This window comes from Hevea brasiliensis, chromosome 1 (assembly GCF_030052815.1).
Source record: "Hevea brasiliensis isolate MT/VB/25A 57/8 chromosome 1, ASM3005281v1, whole genome shotgun sequence".
Classification (NCBI taxonomy): Eukaryota; Viridiplantae; Streptophyta; class Magnoliopsida; order Malpighiales; family Euphorbiaceae; genus Hevea; species Hevea brasiliensis.
Window position 1 is genome coordinate 114,401,413 of NC_079493.1, and position 17,627 is coordinate 114,419,039.

General features: G+C 38.3%; 1 protein-coding gene across 3 annotated transcripts; it reads left to right on the forward strand.

Annotated features, from left to right (window-relative positions):
* The first annotated feature begins 5,969 nt into the window (after nt 1-5,969).
* Nucleotides 5,970-9,325, forward strand: LOC110644663 (uncharacterized). Of its 3 annotated transcripts, none has more exons than XM_058147892.1 (2): nt 5,970-6,152; nt 8,744-9,325. In XM_058147892.1, exon 2 carries the CDS (start codon nt 8,793-8,795, stop codon nt 9,078-9,080), a length of 288 nt encoding a protein of 95 aa, XP_058003875.1. In that variant the 5' UTR covers nt 5,970-6,152; nt 8,744-8,792; the 3' UTR covers nt 9,081-9,325. The 3 variants fall into 3 exon arrangements, with proteins under 3 accessions (XP_058003875.1, XP_058003874.1, XP_021653245.2); XM_058147891.1 differs by having other exon boundaries at nt 5,974-6,152; nt 8,763-9,325; XM_021797553.2 differs by lacking the exon at nt 5,970-6,152 and adding an exon at nt 8,419-8,487 and having other exon boundaries at nt 8,763-9,325.
* The last annotated feature ends 8,302 nt before the right edge of the window (nt 9,326-17,627 follow it).

A 17,627-nucleotide genomic window follows, 5' to 3' on the forward strand; every position in this document is an offset into this window, starting at 1 on the left:
TCACCCCCAGCCTGATCTACATTTTGTCCGTCTCCCCTCTCACCCTCAGCCTCCTCCTCACTCTCCTCACCTTCATCCTCGGGAGCCAGGTTGGCCATCCAAGAGAAGTCCTCCTCAGGGTAAAGCTTCTTGAGCTCAGCCAGGAGATCTCTGTGGGCATTCACATAAGCACCGGCCACTCCTGTCACCATCTCTTCTTCTTTTGCCTTAAGCTCCTCAGTAAGTTGAGCGATGTGAGCGATTCGTTGGCGAGGCGCTGAACTTCTCAAGAGCATGATCCGTTCACCGAACATGAGCTTGTTCGGCCAGCTTGTCCTCATAGTACTTCATCCGCCCCTCAATTTCACATATGTAATCCCGAGCGGATGAGAGTTGGGATCGGAGGGAAGCCACTTCCTGACTCTTCTTCTCAACCTCCTTACCCAGGCGGTGAGCTTTTTCCCGGACGATGTGCTGATTCACCAAGCACTCTACGTTCAGACTCATGGATCGGGTCAGGATGTCGTCAAGGTTATCCGGAGACAGCCTGTCCCAATCCTCCCGCAGGCAGATGGAAGGCCCCAAGACTTTGGCAAAACCCGGGTTCTCCCGAACAGTCCGGTTCTTCTCCAGGGAAGTGACCAACACTTGAGCGCCACGAGAAAGGGGCCTCACAGAAGGTTGAGAAGGATCCCCTTCTGTGCTTGGAGCAACTGGAGGAGGTAGAGGCAGCTCTTTTCGGCGAGGAGGAGATCGGACAGCTTCTACGATCGGTGGTCCCGAAGGTTGAGGCGGGCTTTCTTGTATTTCCCCGGGCTCATGCCTGGGTGTCTGCATTTCCTCGGCTCGCTTCATCTCCCGTACTTTCCGGGAGATCTCCCTCTTTCGCTTCCGGTTCTCCTTGGAGGCTTCGTCTCTTGTCATACCTGCACAAAGAAGAGGTCAGTGAGATCGCTAAGGTCCTGAGATCTGAGATGTAGAAAATACTGATGCCGAGGTCAGAGAGCTGAAGCTCGCGATCTTGGCCGGTGATCAACTCCATTGTCCAGTGATGAAGTTCGGCAGTCACTGCATCCAGGCAAGAGAACTTCTCCCTGCTCGCCTGTTCTTTCATCTCCATCACCATCAGGCCTTCCTCCCTATTCAATACGAGACGCTTCGGAATTAAGGGGCCTTGGTGTAGCGACTCTGAGAAACCCTCAAAGCCGTTGAATTTTGCTTAAAATGAAGAAGCGGTTCTTCCAATTTTTCAGGAAGAAGCGGTCGGTGAAAAGCCCGCAATGTGGCTTCGCTGGAAGAACCGTCCTTTCGACGGGTTAATCTATGCAGTTCGGCGAACACTTTAGGCGTAGGACGGAATCCTTTAGCTCGGCAGAGGCCTCGGAAGGCTACTAATATCCGCCACGAGTTCGGATGAACTTGGGCGATGCACACTTGGAAAAATTTTAGAACTTCTTTAAAGAAGTCATCGAGAGGGAACCGCAGTCCGGCTTTTAATTGTTCCTCGTAAACCATGATCATATCGTTCTCTTTAAAGAAGTGATCGGCTCGGTGATTGCCGTGACACCGGATGAGTTCATATGAATCGGGCCGGATGTTATACTCCTGGCTGAACGATTGCAGGTCGGTTTCTTGCAAGATTGACGGCAGCTCGTCCATAGGAAGGTTCTCTCTCCCTGAAGAAGGCGCGTGCCTTGATGATGATGCTTGCCCCTGAGCTGGAACCGAGAACCTAGGAGGTTCGGGTCGCACGCTTGGCCCAACCACCTCTACTTCATCCGATGACCATGAAACGTGAACGGAAAGGGGGCTTGCCGCTCTCTAACCTTCGGCGCCGCTCATTTTCAAAGGAAGTAAAGAATTTAAAGTAAAAGAAGGATCAAAACCCTTACCGGAGCTTGATCGGTGTCGGAAGAGCTTGAAAAATCGAGAGAATTTTGAAGTCGCTCGCGAGGTGCTGAAAAGGACGTAAGAGAGCAACTGGCTAACCCCCACTCCTATTTATACTCGTCCGAGCATTTAATGCTCACGAGGTTCCAGGCAGCGCATCGGTTAGCGGGACTCGCCAGCTGTTCTGACACGTCTCTCGAATATTCCAAAATTCCATAAAGAGAACGGCTAATTAAAGATCGGCTGGTTGGAGATCGGTTAATTAAGGCGAATGTTTGGGAGAGCGGATCAGTTAAGGGTTGGTCAGTTAGGAACCAGATCGGATAAGCACATCAGAGATCGGAAAATAATCAATGCAATAATAATAAGATGATAATCGACAAAATAAAATCTTTATTTCCAAAAGATCGGATTACATCATTTGGGCGATCTCAAGAGATCGGATTACATTTCCAAAAAGTCAGATTACATCATTTGGGCGATCTCAAGATCGGATTACATTAAAGATCTGATTACATCAAAAGGCCGATCTCTAAAGATCAGCAGAACATCCTATCTAAAGGGCCTATGTCAAAGCCTAGATTGTGACTGATCCAAAGGGTGTCATCGACCCGAACCGAGTCGCTGTCGGAACACCCAATGTGGAGGAAAGCCGCTGTCGGAACACCCAATGTGGTGAGAAGCCGAATAAACTTGGAAGAGCAACCGCCAAGGGTCGGCGGAACATTAGCAGTTTTCTCGGCCGAAATCGGTTCGCCGATTATACCGGTCGAACGACTCGAGATCGGCACGATCGAGGTCCACGATCCAGATCGGTTAATTGGTCCAGTTCTCTCACCATCATCAGATAAGGTTATCACGATTATTCGATCACCGGGATCGTAAATTTTCGATCGGGGAATAAAGCGGTCCATCGGAAAGGGATCAACAGCCACAATCATGGCGGAACTCTCACGAGCGGCTAGAACAGGAAAGTAAGAAGGAAGAGAGGAAAATCGAATAAGGAAAGTCTCTTCTGTCAGGGGTATATATAGGGGAAAATCGGGCATTTATTGCTAAGCAGAAAACGAAGCGGACACTTCGGGAATCGAGGGGAATTAATGCTTTGACCGGACCAGGCCTGATTAAGGGAAGGATTGGAATAATAGAGATCGGAAGATGGGAGACCGGTATGAAAGATCGAAAAAGGAGCGTGTTAAGAAGATCAAAAAAGAGGAGAGATCGAAAGGCAAAGAGAATAAGACAAATCCCAATAACTGTCGCCAGAATCAGAGCCGAGGTAGTTAAAGCGTTGCAGACGAGATCTCCACCGCACGCTTGAGAATCGCCCGCAATGCAGTGCGAGTATGTCATGACAGTCCTGTACGTCTCAATCGCCACCGTTGATCCCACTTGTAAGGACGAGCCAGGAGCCCTTGGATCAAAGAGGAAGACGACAAGGCCAGCGCCTTTCATTCCCAGTCCTTGGATCGCCCAGGTCAGCAAAGTTTGGAACCGTCAGATGAGAAGGGGAAAAGGACAAATATTCTGGAGAGGATTTCAGCCGTTCATTTTAATTCTCTTTAATTCTCAAGCATCCGATCATGTCCTTTAAAATCTTGACCCTCCATCTCCCTCAAGATAGATCCTGACCCTTCGCGGGAAGCACCCGGTCCCTATAAATACCTGCATAAAAAACTGTTCAAGGGGGAGAAAAAAAAGAAGGTTGTTACTATAGCGGAAGAACTCTGAAATTTAATTCAGATCGTTACTCTGCTTTCATAAGAAGAACTTTTGGAACCAGTTTTCTGAAGTGTCTTCTTAAAAAGATTTTGAACACCGAAACTCCATTTTCGGCTCGTTCATTATCCCGTAACGCTCACATTTTCATTTCCTTGTTATCTTAATTTTCTCTTCCATCGTCCATGCTCAATCTCTTTTAAACTCGGGTACAATTCTGACTCAATTGCATTTAGAGAAGCACTCTTTGTTCCAAGGCGAACCTTAGCCTCCCGGCTATCAACTCGCAATCTTATTGCTATTTGTGATCTCGTAGTTATTTCAATAGATTTGGCTCCTTACAGGTAAGTGCTCATATTGCCGTTTTTATTAAGTGTTTGTTTTTTATTTTACGCATTTCCATTGTTCTTTTTATGTATGTAATTTTCTCCAAGTTCATATTGTGCTAAAAAACCTAAAAAAATGTTATTCCCGAGTGTACTTCTTTAGTGATCAGTCCATTCTTTTCGTTAATCTTTGTTATTCCTAAATGCAAGTCTTCTAGTCCCTAGTAGCGCATAAGTGGTTGGATAAAACATAGGTAACTGTATTTTAAGGGTCTCTTTAAAAAAGAGGGTCTAAATAACACGTCAGGGAAATAGCAAAATTGAATCACTAGGCTGACGTAGAAGGCGATCCGGCATAATGCCATAAGGCAGAATAAAAATCAAATCTCAGATAAGTAAAATGGAACAGATAGGGTAGTGGTTAGGCGACCACTCAGGAGGTCGGTAAAATTCGGTTTAATGTCCCCTGTCTAATTCCGAGGTGCCAAAGAATTAAAAAGGAACCTTCTTTCTGGTCCTCGGTATCTTCGAATGTCAAAACCCTTAACCTTAGGCTCCCACAATATGTAAGATTTTCAAGAGGTCGGAAAAGTCCTTATCCGATCCCCATCAAAATACTCAAAAGAGATCGGAGGAGAGTTCTTATTCGGTTCTCAATTTAAAATTAATAAATATTAAAGAGATCGGAGGAGAGTTCTTATCCGATTCTCACCTAAAATTTTAACAAATAACTTAAAAGAGATCAGAGGAGAGTTCTTATCCGGTTCTCAATTTAAAATTTAAAATAAATACTTGAAAGAGATCGGAGGAGAGTTCTTATCCGATTCTCAATCTAAAACTTTAATAAACATTTAAAAAAGATCGGAGGAAAGTCCCATCCAATCCCCAAAATTGAATTCTAACAAAACAGCCCTTCAAACAAAACTAACATACAACAGTAACTCACTAAGGTTGTCTCATTTACTTATGTATCTGGGTAATCCGAATTAGTGAAAAATCAAATATTCCTTTTTGTTAAAAGGATTAACATTTCCATTCAAGCCCTCCTAACTAATTTATAAAGAATGCGAAGTTAAATCTACTTACCCTTATTAAGGGACGAGGTGGGGTGCCTAACACCTTCCCCACCCGTTTACGGACCCCGAACCTAGAATCTCTGTCTTGAAGTGGTTTCATTTCAATTTATCTTCACAAATGGTTTTCCTTAGTTTCCCTCAAAACTAAAGTGGCGACTCCTTACTCTTTCCCACTTCGGTAAGGGTTCGTCCAGGCGACCGCAAAACTCCTTGCGACAATATATCTAAAAAATTATAAAATAAACATTTATAAAATTAATTTTAGTTTTAGTTTTTTTAGTCTATAAAATTTAATATGATTTGATACAATATAGTTCAAATTTTAATTATTGATAAACAATCATGATTTATCAAAATAATAAAATAAATTTAATCTGGTGTATTTCAATTTTTATAATATCAATTTTTTGAATTTAATTCTTATCAATTTTATTTTTAGATTTAATTTAGAATAATAAATATAATGATATATCTCCATCTTCAATGATAGAAAGAATAAAGACCTAAAAAGAAATTCTAATAATTATAATAACATATTATATTTTTAAAACATTTTATGTAAAATATAAATGATTGAATTTTATGAGAATATTTGGATGATAATAAGTAAAAAAAATAATTATTGAAATATATATCTAATTTTTTTAAATATGTTAAAAAGAAATCTGTGGGGTCATTGGGGCAAGTGCCCCCTTGGCCCATCCTAAATCTGTCCGTCTGCACATATGGATAATTTTAAAATAATATTTTAATTTATATTATTAATTAATTTTTAAATAATATAAATTTATAAAAATATTTTAATCAGTTTATAAATTCTCTCCCTCTTTAAGATTATAAATTATGGATATATATAAAATTTATTCGCTAATTTATAATAATTACTAATATTAAAAATAAAATTATTATTAATAAAATAGGATTTATTTTGTTAAAAGTAAAGGCATTTTTGGAGTCTCCCTAATCTTAAAACTTGATCTCGCTTTCCGTTGGCCTAGTCTTTAATAGCGTGGATGGTCTGCCCCGCCAAAACTTTCCTATCACAGCCGAGACACACGGAGAATACGCAATTACAGAAAATTTTAGTTCCCACCTCCACCAAATTGCGCAGAAACCAAAGGAAGAATAAGGAAAAAGGAAAATATTGATCCTTTCTCTCATTGTAAGTCCCTTTCACTATCTTTGTTTCCTTCATTCAGATCTGAGCAAATTCACTCTGGTTTTCTGCTTTTTGTTCTTCTTCTTCTTCTTTTTTTTTTTTTTCTTTTTTTATCTTGATGTGTATGTGCGAGTTTGAATGTGATTTTTGGCTATCTGGGTTTGATTATGAAAAGTGTTTGATTGTTTCTTGCACTGTGGTTTCTCTTAGATTTTGAGTGAAATGAAACCAATTTATGATCTCTACTAGAAAGAGAGAGAGAGAGAGAGAGAGAGAGAGAGAGAGAGAGAGAGAGAGAGATCTAAAATCAGGAATTGGGCTTGGTTGTAGCTGAGAGGTCAAAATCTTAGCTTTTTGTTAATATGAATGTGGGGCTTACTTAGCTACCCGTTATTATTTAAGCAATTAAATTGCAGAATGGCCAATCTTTTATGTATGCACCTAGTGGATAGATTGTTCTGTGAAAAGGTTTCCAGGCCATAGATAATATGGTTGAATTTCATAGATTTCAGAAGGATAAATCCCTGCAATGGGAAAAAGGGAAATTGCTAGGTTTAAATTTGATCCATAAAATTTTATGCCATTTTGCCTTTTAAAATCGCCTAAATATTGTTTATTTCCTTTCTACTGCTTGAACAATCAGAACTACACACTTTGGACCATTTGCCAAGGATAAAGAGGAATTAATTTAGTCTATTTGGGTTTTATTTTTGAAACATAAAAGTTGTTTGTTACTTTCCTGTGGCTTTTTATGCCTCTTCCTTTCTACTTACATTATTGGTTTTACTAGTAAACAGTTTTTTCCTGGGCCATATTTTCCCCCTTAAATTATGCACTTCTTGTTAACTTGAAGGTGCTCATCTTCTGTGGTTTTTCTGTTCATGCTCTTTGGTTTGCATAGATATTGGATTTTAGTTTCTTAAACAGTATGTGTACTGATAATAAAAAATCTGAAATATGTGTTTTGTGCTTTTCAAGTCCCTCTTATGATACTTTTCTGTGGGTGTTTACTTGGGAATCAAAGTTGGTTAACTGTCAGCATTCCATAAATGGCCTGCATGCTAGGGTCTCAGCATTTGCTAGACATACACAAGTCTTGTTCTCTACTTTTGTAGAAGTCATTAATGAATTATAAATGGTCTCTTCTGATTGTCTTAAACTTTAACAGCAGCCCTTGAAGCTCTGTAATATTGTTGATTGATTCGCTTTGCTTAAGGTTGTTTAAACTGTCCCTGCTTAAGCCCTTTGTTTCAGCTGAAGCTGTACTTAGCAAGGATAGCTTGACGATGGCTGATTCTCCTGAATTTATCAACTCTTTCTAGTTGCTTAAAAGATAGGACATCATTCCATTTCTTAAGCTGGATCTCTTAATTATTAGCATGTTAAAGCCAATGATATTTTTTTTTGGCATCTGTAATCTGTAGTTTGGGAAATATAGTTGCTAAAGGTGTAACGATCGGGCTCCAACCACTAGAGGAATTGTCCGCTTTAGCCATAAGCTTCACTGTTTTGTCCCATAGGTGGAATGGAGAACTTCCCAAGAGGTCATCCATCCTAGGATTTCTCTCAAGCGAGCACGCTTAACCCTGAAGTTCTTCCAACTCTCCATGCCATTCTACCAAAAGGCGCCTCTAGTGATTAGTTCCCCCATTTTATATATCATTACTTTTTGAACTCAAGACCAACTCCGTGCTTTGCCGATGTGGGATTTGCCTAAGGAACCTTTCTCCCCCCTTTTTGGGACTCAGCGTCCTCGCTGAGGTTTGCCCCACTATCGCCCAAGAGGACACGCGAGCGGCTCTGATACCATTAAAACATGTCATACCTTACCCTTCTGTAAGGGATAATATGATCCCGTAAAATACCTAATGAACTACCGAACTTCACCTACCGATAACTCATTAAGTACCCTACAAGAGATTTTAAAACCATTTTCATACTTTTTGAAAGTGGTGAGCGTTTGGTAGAAATTAAAAACATTTAATTGAAGTTTGAAAACTAGTTAAGATTTTTGTCTATATTTATTTTTGCCGAAATTTTATTTAAAGGTCCCTAAACAAATACCACATCGGCAAAGCACGGAGTTGGTCTTGGATTCAAAAAGTAATGATATATAAAATGGGGAACTAATCACTAGAGGCGCCTTAGAAGAACTTCAGGGTTAAGCGTGCTTGCTTGAGAGAAATCCTAGGATGGGTGACCTCCTCGGAAGTTCTCCATTCCACCTATGGGACAAAAAGCGGACAATTCCTCTAGTGGTTGGAGCCCGATCGTTACAGAAGGCTTCCAGGAATGTGATTTTGTTTATATTCCAGTTACTTGATGATGCTTACGCAAGGTATCTACGATAAGTTGTCTTTGTTCCCGTGGTTTTGAATTCAGAGCAAGCTATTAGTTTGCTAGTTTTTGAAAATTGAAAATCACTCCTGGATGCAGAGATTAAAAAAACTTGCAACTTTGAAACTTTCCATGAAATAAAAACCTTGCATTGTGTTGTATTTTTAACTAATAATAATCCGAATTTTGATTTCCTGTCAATTGCGAATTATAAAATTTTGTTTCAATTGTTTTTTTCCTTGTCAATCTCAACGCAGATTAAACCTGATATTTCAGGTTGGCCAAGGAGGTTCAGTTTAAAAGGCTATGGTTCTGGATAACATCTTATCATCTCCTCATCGGAGATCACCATCTTTCCGGAAACAATTCCCGCGGGATGAGTTGGGTAGTTGGTCAACACTCATTCAAAGGCACCGTTTCCTCTTAACAGCTTTGGTTCTTTTGGCTTTCCTTTGCACCATCTATCTTTACTTTGCTATTACTTTGGGCGCCACTGCCACTGGATCATGTTCTGGATTGACAGGAAAACAGCAAGCATTGTGTCGCATAGAATTGGCAAAGGCTTCGGTCAAGGGGAAAATGAAGTTTTTCTAGCACATAGACATAGACAACAAACTATTCTCATTTTGAGGAGGCAATGCTTGTGCTTGTTATTGGTTACTGTATACATGATATGATATATGTCAGAATTTGTCTAGGAAAAGTTTGATCACATTGAATCATTATCATTAACGTGAAAATCATTTTGTAGTTGGTTTTGCCCCCCTAATTTCATCACCTGCTGGAGATGTACATCAATATTTTAATTTGAAATGTAAAGTCATTTTTACTTTCTGTTCCTTTTGAATATCATGTGATTTCTTCTTTTGAGAATGATATTAACAATTTGATTATTATAATTTGGTGGTCAGAATTCAGATAGTTGCTCTGTATTAATGGACCAAATTTTGTGTAATAAACAGTATAAATAATATATTTTATTAGTGTTGATTTAGATGATTTAACTTTATTTTATTATCTTTTATATTCTAAAAACTTATATAAAATTTTTTTTATTTATTTGGGTGCAAAATTTTAATTATTAAAGTTTATTTTTTTATTGATATAAAAATTATTATTATAAAAATTTTATTTTAAATATTTTTATTATAAAATATTTGTTCTTGCCGTGGGTCTAAAGAGTACGGACATGCTAAAAGAGAGGTGAGACTGTTGGCATCAGGCATTGATTTTATCCGTCTTTGTGGCCGTTGGAGAATATCTCTAACAAGATATCAGGCATTGACTACCTGGTTCTGAATGCTCCGCGTATGGAGATGTTGCAACGTAATTCTATCCTGGTGAGGTATCGGGGATTTTTTATTACCACATTTATCTGCTTCGTTGACTTGGTGCCTAATCCGGTTAATCGATTGGGTACACGGGTACCTACAGTTCTGATTCGGATTTTCCGTAATCAATCACATCAATATTATTATTAACTAAAAATTTGACTTTTTTTTTAAATAATTTACATATTAAAAATTTAATCAGTTGTGTTAAATGATTATGTATAAAATATATTAAATTATTATTTTGAATGATATATATTATTTTTAAAAATTATTACTTTATAATATAATTAATATATATTTAATAATATATTAATTAAACTTTAAATCAACTCAATTAAATTTTATTATTTCTTTTTCACCTTTATTCACCCAACGAATGTGGTCGCTCAATTTGAAACACCCACAGCACACCCATTCTTCTTCTTTGCCTTTTCAATTAACTAGTATACTATACATACTATGTATATATAATTTATAATTTTTATTTTTTAATTTAATTTTTAATTATATTTTAAATAAAATAAGTTATTAGTATTAAATTAATTTTAAATTAAAATTTCTTATTTATTTAATTTAATTTGAATAAATTTGTACTTACTATAATAATAAAATTTTAATTAATTTATGATATAATTAATTAAAATGCTTATTTAATTTTTTTATACATATATTTATAACAATCTAAATTTTTAAATAATTATTTTATATGAAAATTATAATATTTTATTGTTTTAAATATTATGAAAATTTATTTGAAATTTTCTAAATTTTAAAATCGATTTTGATTTTCTTAAGACAATAAATTTTATCTATTTTTAAAAATTAATTTAAAGACTACGTGATATATCTAAAAATATATTTAGACTTCACAAATTTTTTTGAGTTTTCTATAATTTTTTCAGAAATTTTAGGCCTCATTTTGGGTCACAGGGCAGAGTAAAAATCTAATTCCGATATCTTGAATCGAACCGATCCATCTTTTTCTTTCCTTCTTCCTACCTCGCACACCGGACCCCTCTCCCTTCTCTCTTCATTTTCTCTCTCCTCTCTCCTCCCCACCGTCGACCACCACCTTCCCCTCCTCCCCAGCTTGCCAGCGCACCACCAGGGAGCCTCCTCGCCGCAAGCCACTGCCCCAATATAAATTTCAAAATTTTCTGATACCGAAAATTTGATAGGTCCCATAGACTTCACAGTGTTTTTTCGAGCCTTAAATGAGCTTATTTAATTTCATAAAAATTATATTCTAACTCCTAGTAATGTGAGCTTCACGTAGGTACCTTTATTTGGTAGAAATTTCACCGGGGCTCGGATCTACATTTTCGGGCTGGACAGAAGAGCTACCGGAGCTACTTTGGAAAAGGGTCAAAATTACAGCCTTTGCCACATTTGTAGACACCTCGGATGCATTTAAAGTATTAGAATCGGCGTAAGTAAACCCAAACTCTAAATTTCTTTATTTACATAGTATCGAGTTTAGAATAAAAATTCATAAAATATTCATAGGCGATTAGAAAATTATAATTCCTTTTGCAATAGTCTTATAGTATTGTTAAGGATCGCTGGGCAAAATTTTAGAATTTTTAGAGCTAGTTTGAATGGTTTTAGCAAAATGCCAATTTTATGGGCTATAACTGAATTTTCTGATTTTTTGAATTTTGCCTAGTTTGGAGGGCCCAGGAGGGCTTATATGATGTTGATAAGATGTGGATGTGGTACTTGTAATTTAGAAGTGTGATTTGAACCACTCTACAGGTTGAATAGATCTTAGGCATAGAGAAAACTCTATCAGATTTCTAGTATATATTAGGATGTCTTTTGACTCTCTAAGTTTTTATTATGTATTAAAGCTGACAAATTCATTAATATAATTATTTAGATGAGCATAGACAGCCATCTTCCTCCACTCAGCCATCCTAGTAGTCTCCAATATACTGTGAGTAGATATTGATTTTATTTATAATTTCAATATTATTATATATACAAGGCATGCTCATGCATTTACTTATAATTATATGTGTATAGCTATTATAGGCACACTTTGTGTTGCATTATCGTTTGATGAAATTGATGTGGGTATCGCCTTAGGGTAATTTGGAGCTATGTGTGTGTGTTAGCGTGCATGAGATGTAGTACTGGATATGGGTAGAAAAGGCAGATCGGCTTGAGCTAGTCTCGCTCGGGGCCCAGCCCTTTTTGTGATAAGTCGGGGTGAGTATGGCTTTGAGTTGATCTCGCTGACCCTCACATTTGGATTATTAAGAGAAAGTTCGGTTCGAGTTAATCTCGCTGACAAAGTTTAGAATTAAGAGAACTGTGTAGGAGATCAGCTCTCATATATATATTTCATTGATGAGACACACGGGTGTGTGAGTGCTCTAAATTATTCTTTTTATGAATATTGTTTGAACTTAGTTGAATATATTGATATATGCTGTATTTCATCCTTAGGGATGCATTAACTCTAGATAGTTATAGAAATTATATTTAAAATCAATATCTTACTCAATGAGTCGAACGCTCACTCCTGTTTATCTTATTTTTTTAGGCTACAGGAGGATTTCATTTTCAAAATAACTTGCTTCCTTTGGATTTCATTTTCAAAATAACTTGCTTCCTTTGGATTTCATTTTCAAAATAACTTGCTTCCTTTCTCGCAGGTTTATCAGTAGCTGTTCCTTGTACTTTGTTTTCTTGATTAAAAATTTAGAACTCCGCATGTACTAGGAATATTATATTTAGCGTGGGATTGTAAAAGATTATTTGTTTTGAAATTATAAACTTATATTTATGCATGTGTGGTTGAAAGGGATAAATATATATCTTGGATCAAGGAGTTGAGCTCCCATTTGATATATTTATTATGTTGAAGATTATGAGGGTGCCAAATTTATATATTTTATGATCATAGGTCTGGTGAGCTAAAACTCCCTGTTGGGTAGTCCAATTTATACCCGGGCTCTATCTGGTTGATTTCTTAAAAATAAGCTATAGATATGGGCTTTATGATTTGGCTAAAATCAGTTAGGCTTACTATGGGGTTTGGAGGCCTTATGCTGACCGAAGTCTTAGTGCCGGTCTGGCCCATAATTTGGGTAGTGACAAAGTTGGTATCAGAGCTTAGGCTCCAGATTCATGGGAAGTACGTGTCTAAGGCTTAAGAAAAGTTTGGTCAGGGGTTCACATGTGGATTATAGGATCCATATTCATCCATGCACTGTCATCCTTGCATCTAGTTTCTACTTTATCTACTTGTATGTAATTATGAGTTTGTAGAGATGATTAGCACATTATTTTCGATTTATATGGGCTAATGCTGTTGAATTTCAAGAAAATACATAGAGGTAGGAGAGCTGCCATGGCACCTGAATGGTAAGTGCCGGATGAAGTATCGGCACAAGATAAGGAACTTGCCCCAAGGAGACAGGGTAGGAGACCTAGAACTGCTCAAGTGGAAGAGCAGCAGCCGCAACCACAGGAATAGTCCTTTAAGGCCCAGGGTCCTATGGATCCAATGGCAACCACCTGCTCGGTCTGCAGAGGACTATTGATATGATGGCCCAATATATGGTCCACCCTCCACAGTAGCAGCCCCTATTTCAGAGAGTTGAACCTTTTAAGCAAATAATAAATTTCAAGAAGTTGTGCCTAGTACTTATGATGTTACAGATGATGCATATTGGTTTATAGACTCCTGCAAACTGGTGAGAGTGAAATTGCAGTTGACTGACATGAGGCTAATAGAATGTGTGCAGCATATGATGAGACCCGTACCTAGATAGTAAATGACGGATTATGTTCTCCCTCATATTGAGGGGTTATCCTAGGCACAGTTTGTGAAACTATTCATAAACAAGTTCATGCTAGAGAGTTTTAGAGATCAAAAACAGTGGGCCTTTAAAGCTTTAAGACAAAATGGTAGATCAATGGATGAATATGCCTCTAAGTTTTTAGAGTTGAATAGTTATGCCCCCACTGTAGTGGCCACAAAAAGCATGAAAGTGAAAAGATTCTTGAAGGGGCTAGATAAAAAGTATGCAAAGTTGGCTATGTTGTCAGAACAGCCATTTGATGTGGCAGTTGATCGATTCCAACAGTTTGAAATTAGTTATATGGGAGAAGATGGGAGCAGAGAAAAGAAAAATAGAGTTGAAGGCTCATCAGGTGTGCCATACATGAGTACCATGGATGGTGATAGTCAGAGTCATTATAGTGGAAAGGCCAGAGGGAATAAGAAGGCAAGCCTTAGACATAGAGCCAGAGGGTTTAGGTCGGGCTATGGGTCTAGCAGTGGAAAGAGTTCAGGCTACTGCAGTTCTAAATCTGGTTCAGGGGTCTTCTTTGGCACCTTGTATATAATGTGTGAGAGTACACTTAGGGCCTTGTTTGATGAGCTCTGGTGGATGCTTCAGATGTGGCTAGCAGGGTCACTTTGCTAGAGAATGTCCCATGTTCAATGAGCATTTGATGGAATCCCAAGGATCGGTTGCTAGTGTACCCCACCAGTTACACCTTGGTATTTCCAACTTAGTAGGCAGCTAGTTCAGTGGCTAACAGGGCAATGGTAAGGGAGGATGTAGCTTTGGAGGTAGATCTAGGGGTGGGAGCCAGTTCTAGAGTTTTGCATCTCAAGTTAGAGGATAAGCTCGAGTTTACACTCTGACTCATCAGAATGCTCAGATTTCAAATGTAGTGGTGGCAGGTATTCTTCCAGCCTATTCTTTTGAGGCATGTGTTTTGATAAACTCGAGTGTTATGCACTCGTTTGTTTTCCCTGTATTTGCCTTAAGATTGGGTAGGAATCCTATAGATCTAGTGTGTTTCTTGTCTGTAGCTATCCCTCTTAGTGACAGTATAGATATAGATATGATTTTTTCGGGTAGCCCATTGGTAGTGGATGAAAAGATCCTCCTGGAAGACTTGATTTCTTTGCTAGTGATGGATTTTGATTTGATCTTAGGGATGGATTGGCTATCAACTGACTATGCCACCCTAGATTGCAAAAATAAAAAGGTGTATTTCCATATACTTAGAGTAGAAGAATTTAGCTTCGATGGTGATAGAAGCGTGGCTTCGTCCAACCTAGTGTCAGCCATTAGCTCCAGGAAGATGTTAAGGCATGGATGTCAAGGTTATTTGGTACTGGTAAGGGACACATCTGTTGAAGGTGTCAGTGTGAAAGATGTTCCCGTTGTTAAGGAATTTATGGATGTGTTTCCTGAGGAAATTTAATGTTGCCACTAGATCGGAAGATAGAGTTCTGCATAAACATTGTGCCGAGTACAAACTCCATTTCTATACCATCCTATAGGATGGCACTAGCAGAGTTAAAGGAATTGAAGGAGCAACTGCAAGAGCTTCTGGACAAGGGTTTCATCTGGCCAAGCACTTCACCTTGGGGTGTTCCTGTTCTGCTTGTGAAGAAGAAGGATGGATCTTTGAGGTTGTGTATTGATTATAGACAATTGAATAAAGTGAAAATTAAAAATAAATATCCACTTCCTAGGATTGATGACCTATTTGACTAGTTACAAGGAGCAAGGTACTTTTCAAAAATAGACTTGTGGTCAAGTTATCACCAGCTGAGGATAAAAAATGAGGATATGCCAAAGACAATATTTAGGACTAGGTACGGTCATTATAAGTTCCTGATGATGTCTTTTGGACTCACTAATGCACCAACAGTTTTTATGGATTTAATGAATAGGGTGTTTAGGCCGTTCCTAAACCATTTTGTCATTGTTTTCATATATAATATTTTGGTGTATTCTTGAACTAAGGAAGAACATGTATGGCATCTGAGGATGGTGTTACAAACATTAAGGAAGCATCAACTATACGCTAAGTTTTCAAAATGTGAGTTTTGGCTGGACAACATTTCATTCTTAGGACATGTAGTTTCTAGTAAAGGAATTCAAGTGGATCCCAAGAAAATTGAAGCAGTAACTGATTAGCTTAAGTCTACTATAGTTACAAAAGTACGGAGTTTTCTAGGCCTGGTAGGCTATTACAGGCACTTTGTGTAGAATTTCTCTAGAATAGTAGCTCCTCTGACCAGGTTGACTTGAAAGAATGTCCCGTTTTTCTGGTCGAATGAGTGTGGGGAAAGTTTCTAAAAGCTTAAGGAATGCTTAACTATAGCTCCTGTATTGACATGTATTGACATTGCCATTGAGTAAAGAAGGATACACAATATACTGTGATGCCTCTAGAGTTGGGTTGGGGTGTGTTTTAATGTAGCACGGCAAAGTAATGGCTTATACTTCAAGATAATTAAAGAGGTACGAGCAGAACTACCCCACTCGTAATCTAAAGATGACGGTTATAGTTTTTGCTTTAAATATTTAGAGGCACTATCTGTATGGTGAGGTATGCGAGATCTACACTGATCATAAAAGTTTCAAGTAAATCTTTCAGCAGAGAGATTTAAATCTAAGACAGAGAAAATGGATGGAGCATCTAAAAGATTATGATTATACCATTCAGTACCATCCAAGAAAGGCAAATGTGGTGGCAGATGCCTTGAGTAGGAAATCTTCTGGTAGCCTGGCACATATCTCAACAGAAGAAGACTGTTGATTTGAGAGATACATGAGTTAATGGATCAGGGTCTAATTTTAGACATATTAGATGAAGGCGCACTGTTGGCACATTTTAGAGTAAGGTCAAACCTGCGAGACAGGATTAGAGTTGCTGAAAACAGAGATCTGCAATTAATAAGAATTATAGAAAGGGTGCAGTAGGGAGAAAAGTGTGAATTTGGGTTTGATATAGATGGTGCCCTTATACAAGGCTCTAGGATATAGATGGTGCCCTTATAAAAGTGTGAATTCGTGACTGGGTTGCCTCGTACCACACAGGGATATGATTCTATTTGAGTGACAGTGGATTGTCTAACCAACTTAGCTCACTTCTTACTGGTACGAACCACTTATTCAGTAGCCTAGTATGCAAGGGTGTATATTCATAAAATTGTCAAATTGCATGGAGTTCTTGCTTCCATAATCTCTGACAGAGGGCCCTAGTTCACTTCTCAGTTTTAAACGAAACTCCAGGAGGCACTTGGCACATAATTGAACTTTAGTACAGCATTCCACCCTCAGATAGAAGGACAGTTTGAGAGAATAATTCAGACATTGAAGGATATGCTTCGTATGTGTGTCCTAGATTTTGGAGGACAGTAGGATGATCAGCTACCATTAGTGGAGTTTGTTTACAATTATACCTATCATTTCAGCATTGAAATGGCACATTACGAGGAATTATATGGCAGAAAATATAGATCCCCTTTATGTTGGATAGAAGTTAGGGAAGAAAATGTTAGGGAAGAAAAGGTACACAATGTGGACTTGGTGCAGTATACTTCAGAGATGGTCCCTTTGATCAGGGAACATTTGAAAATAACTTTCAGTAAGCAAAAGAGCTATGTAGATCCTAAGCGAAAGGATGTAGAGTTTGCACTGGGTGACTATGTGTTCCTGAAGGTTTGGGAAGAAAGGCAAACTGGCACCTTGATACATAGGGCCTTTTGAGATCATGAACAGAGTAGGAGCAGTTACTTACCGGCTGGAGTTACCACTAAGCCCTTCTCATGTCCATCCAATGTTCTACATCTCCATGCTTAGGAAGTATATTCATGATCCTTTTTATGTGCTACAGCCAGATATGGTGGAGTTGAATGAGGACTTAACCTTCGAGGAGCAGCCTGTGCCACCAATTGGACCGAGTCTAATCTCAATCACCTTCTACACTTCGAGAGCTTTCCAAAGACACCAAAAACACGAATTTTCATCAAGCGGTTTGTCCG

What these genes read in the sequence shown, in the direction of transcription:
- LOC110644663 (XM_058147892.1), top strand. Translation starts at nt 8,793, where the DNA reads ATGGTTCTGGATAACATCTTATCATCTCCTCATCGGAGATCACCATCT.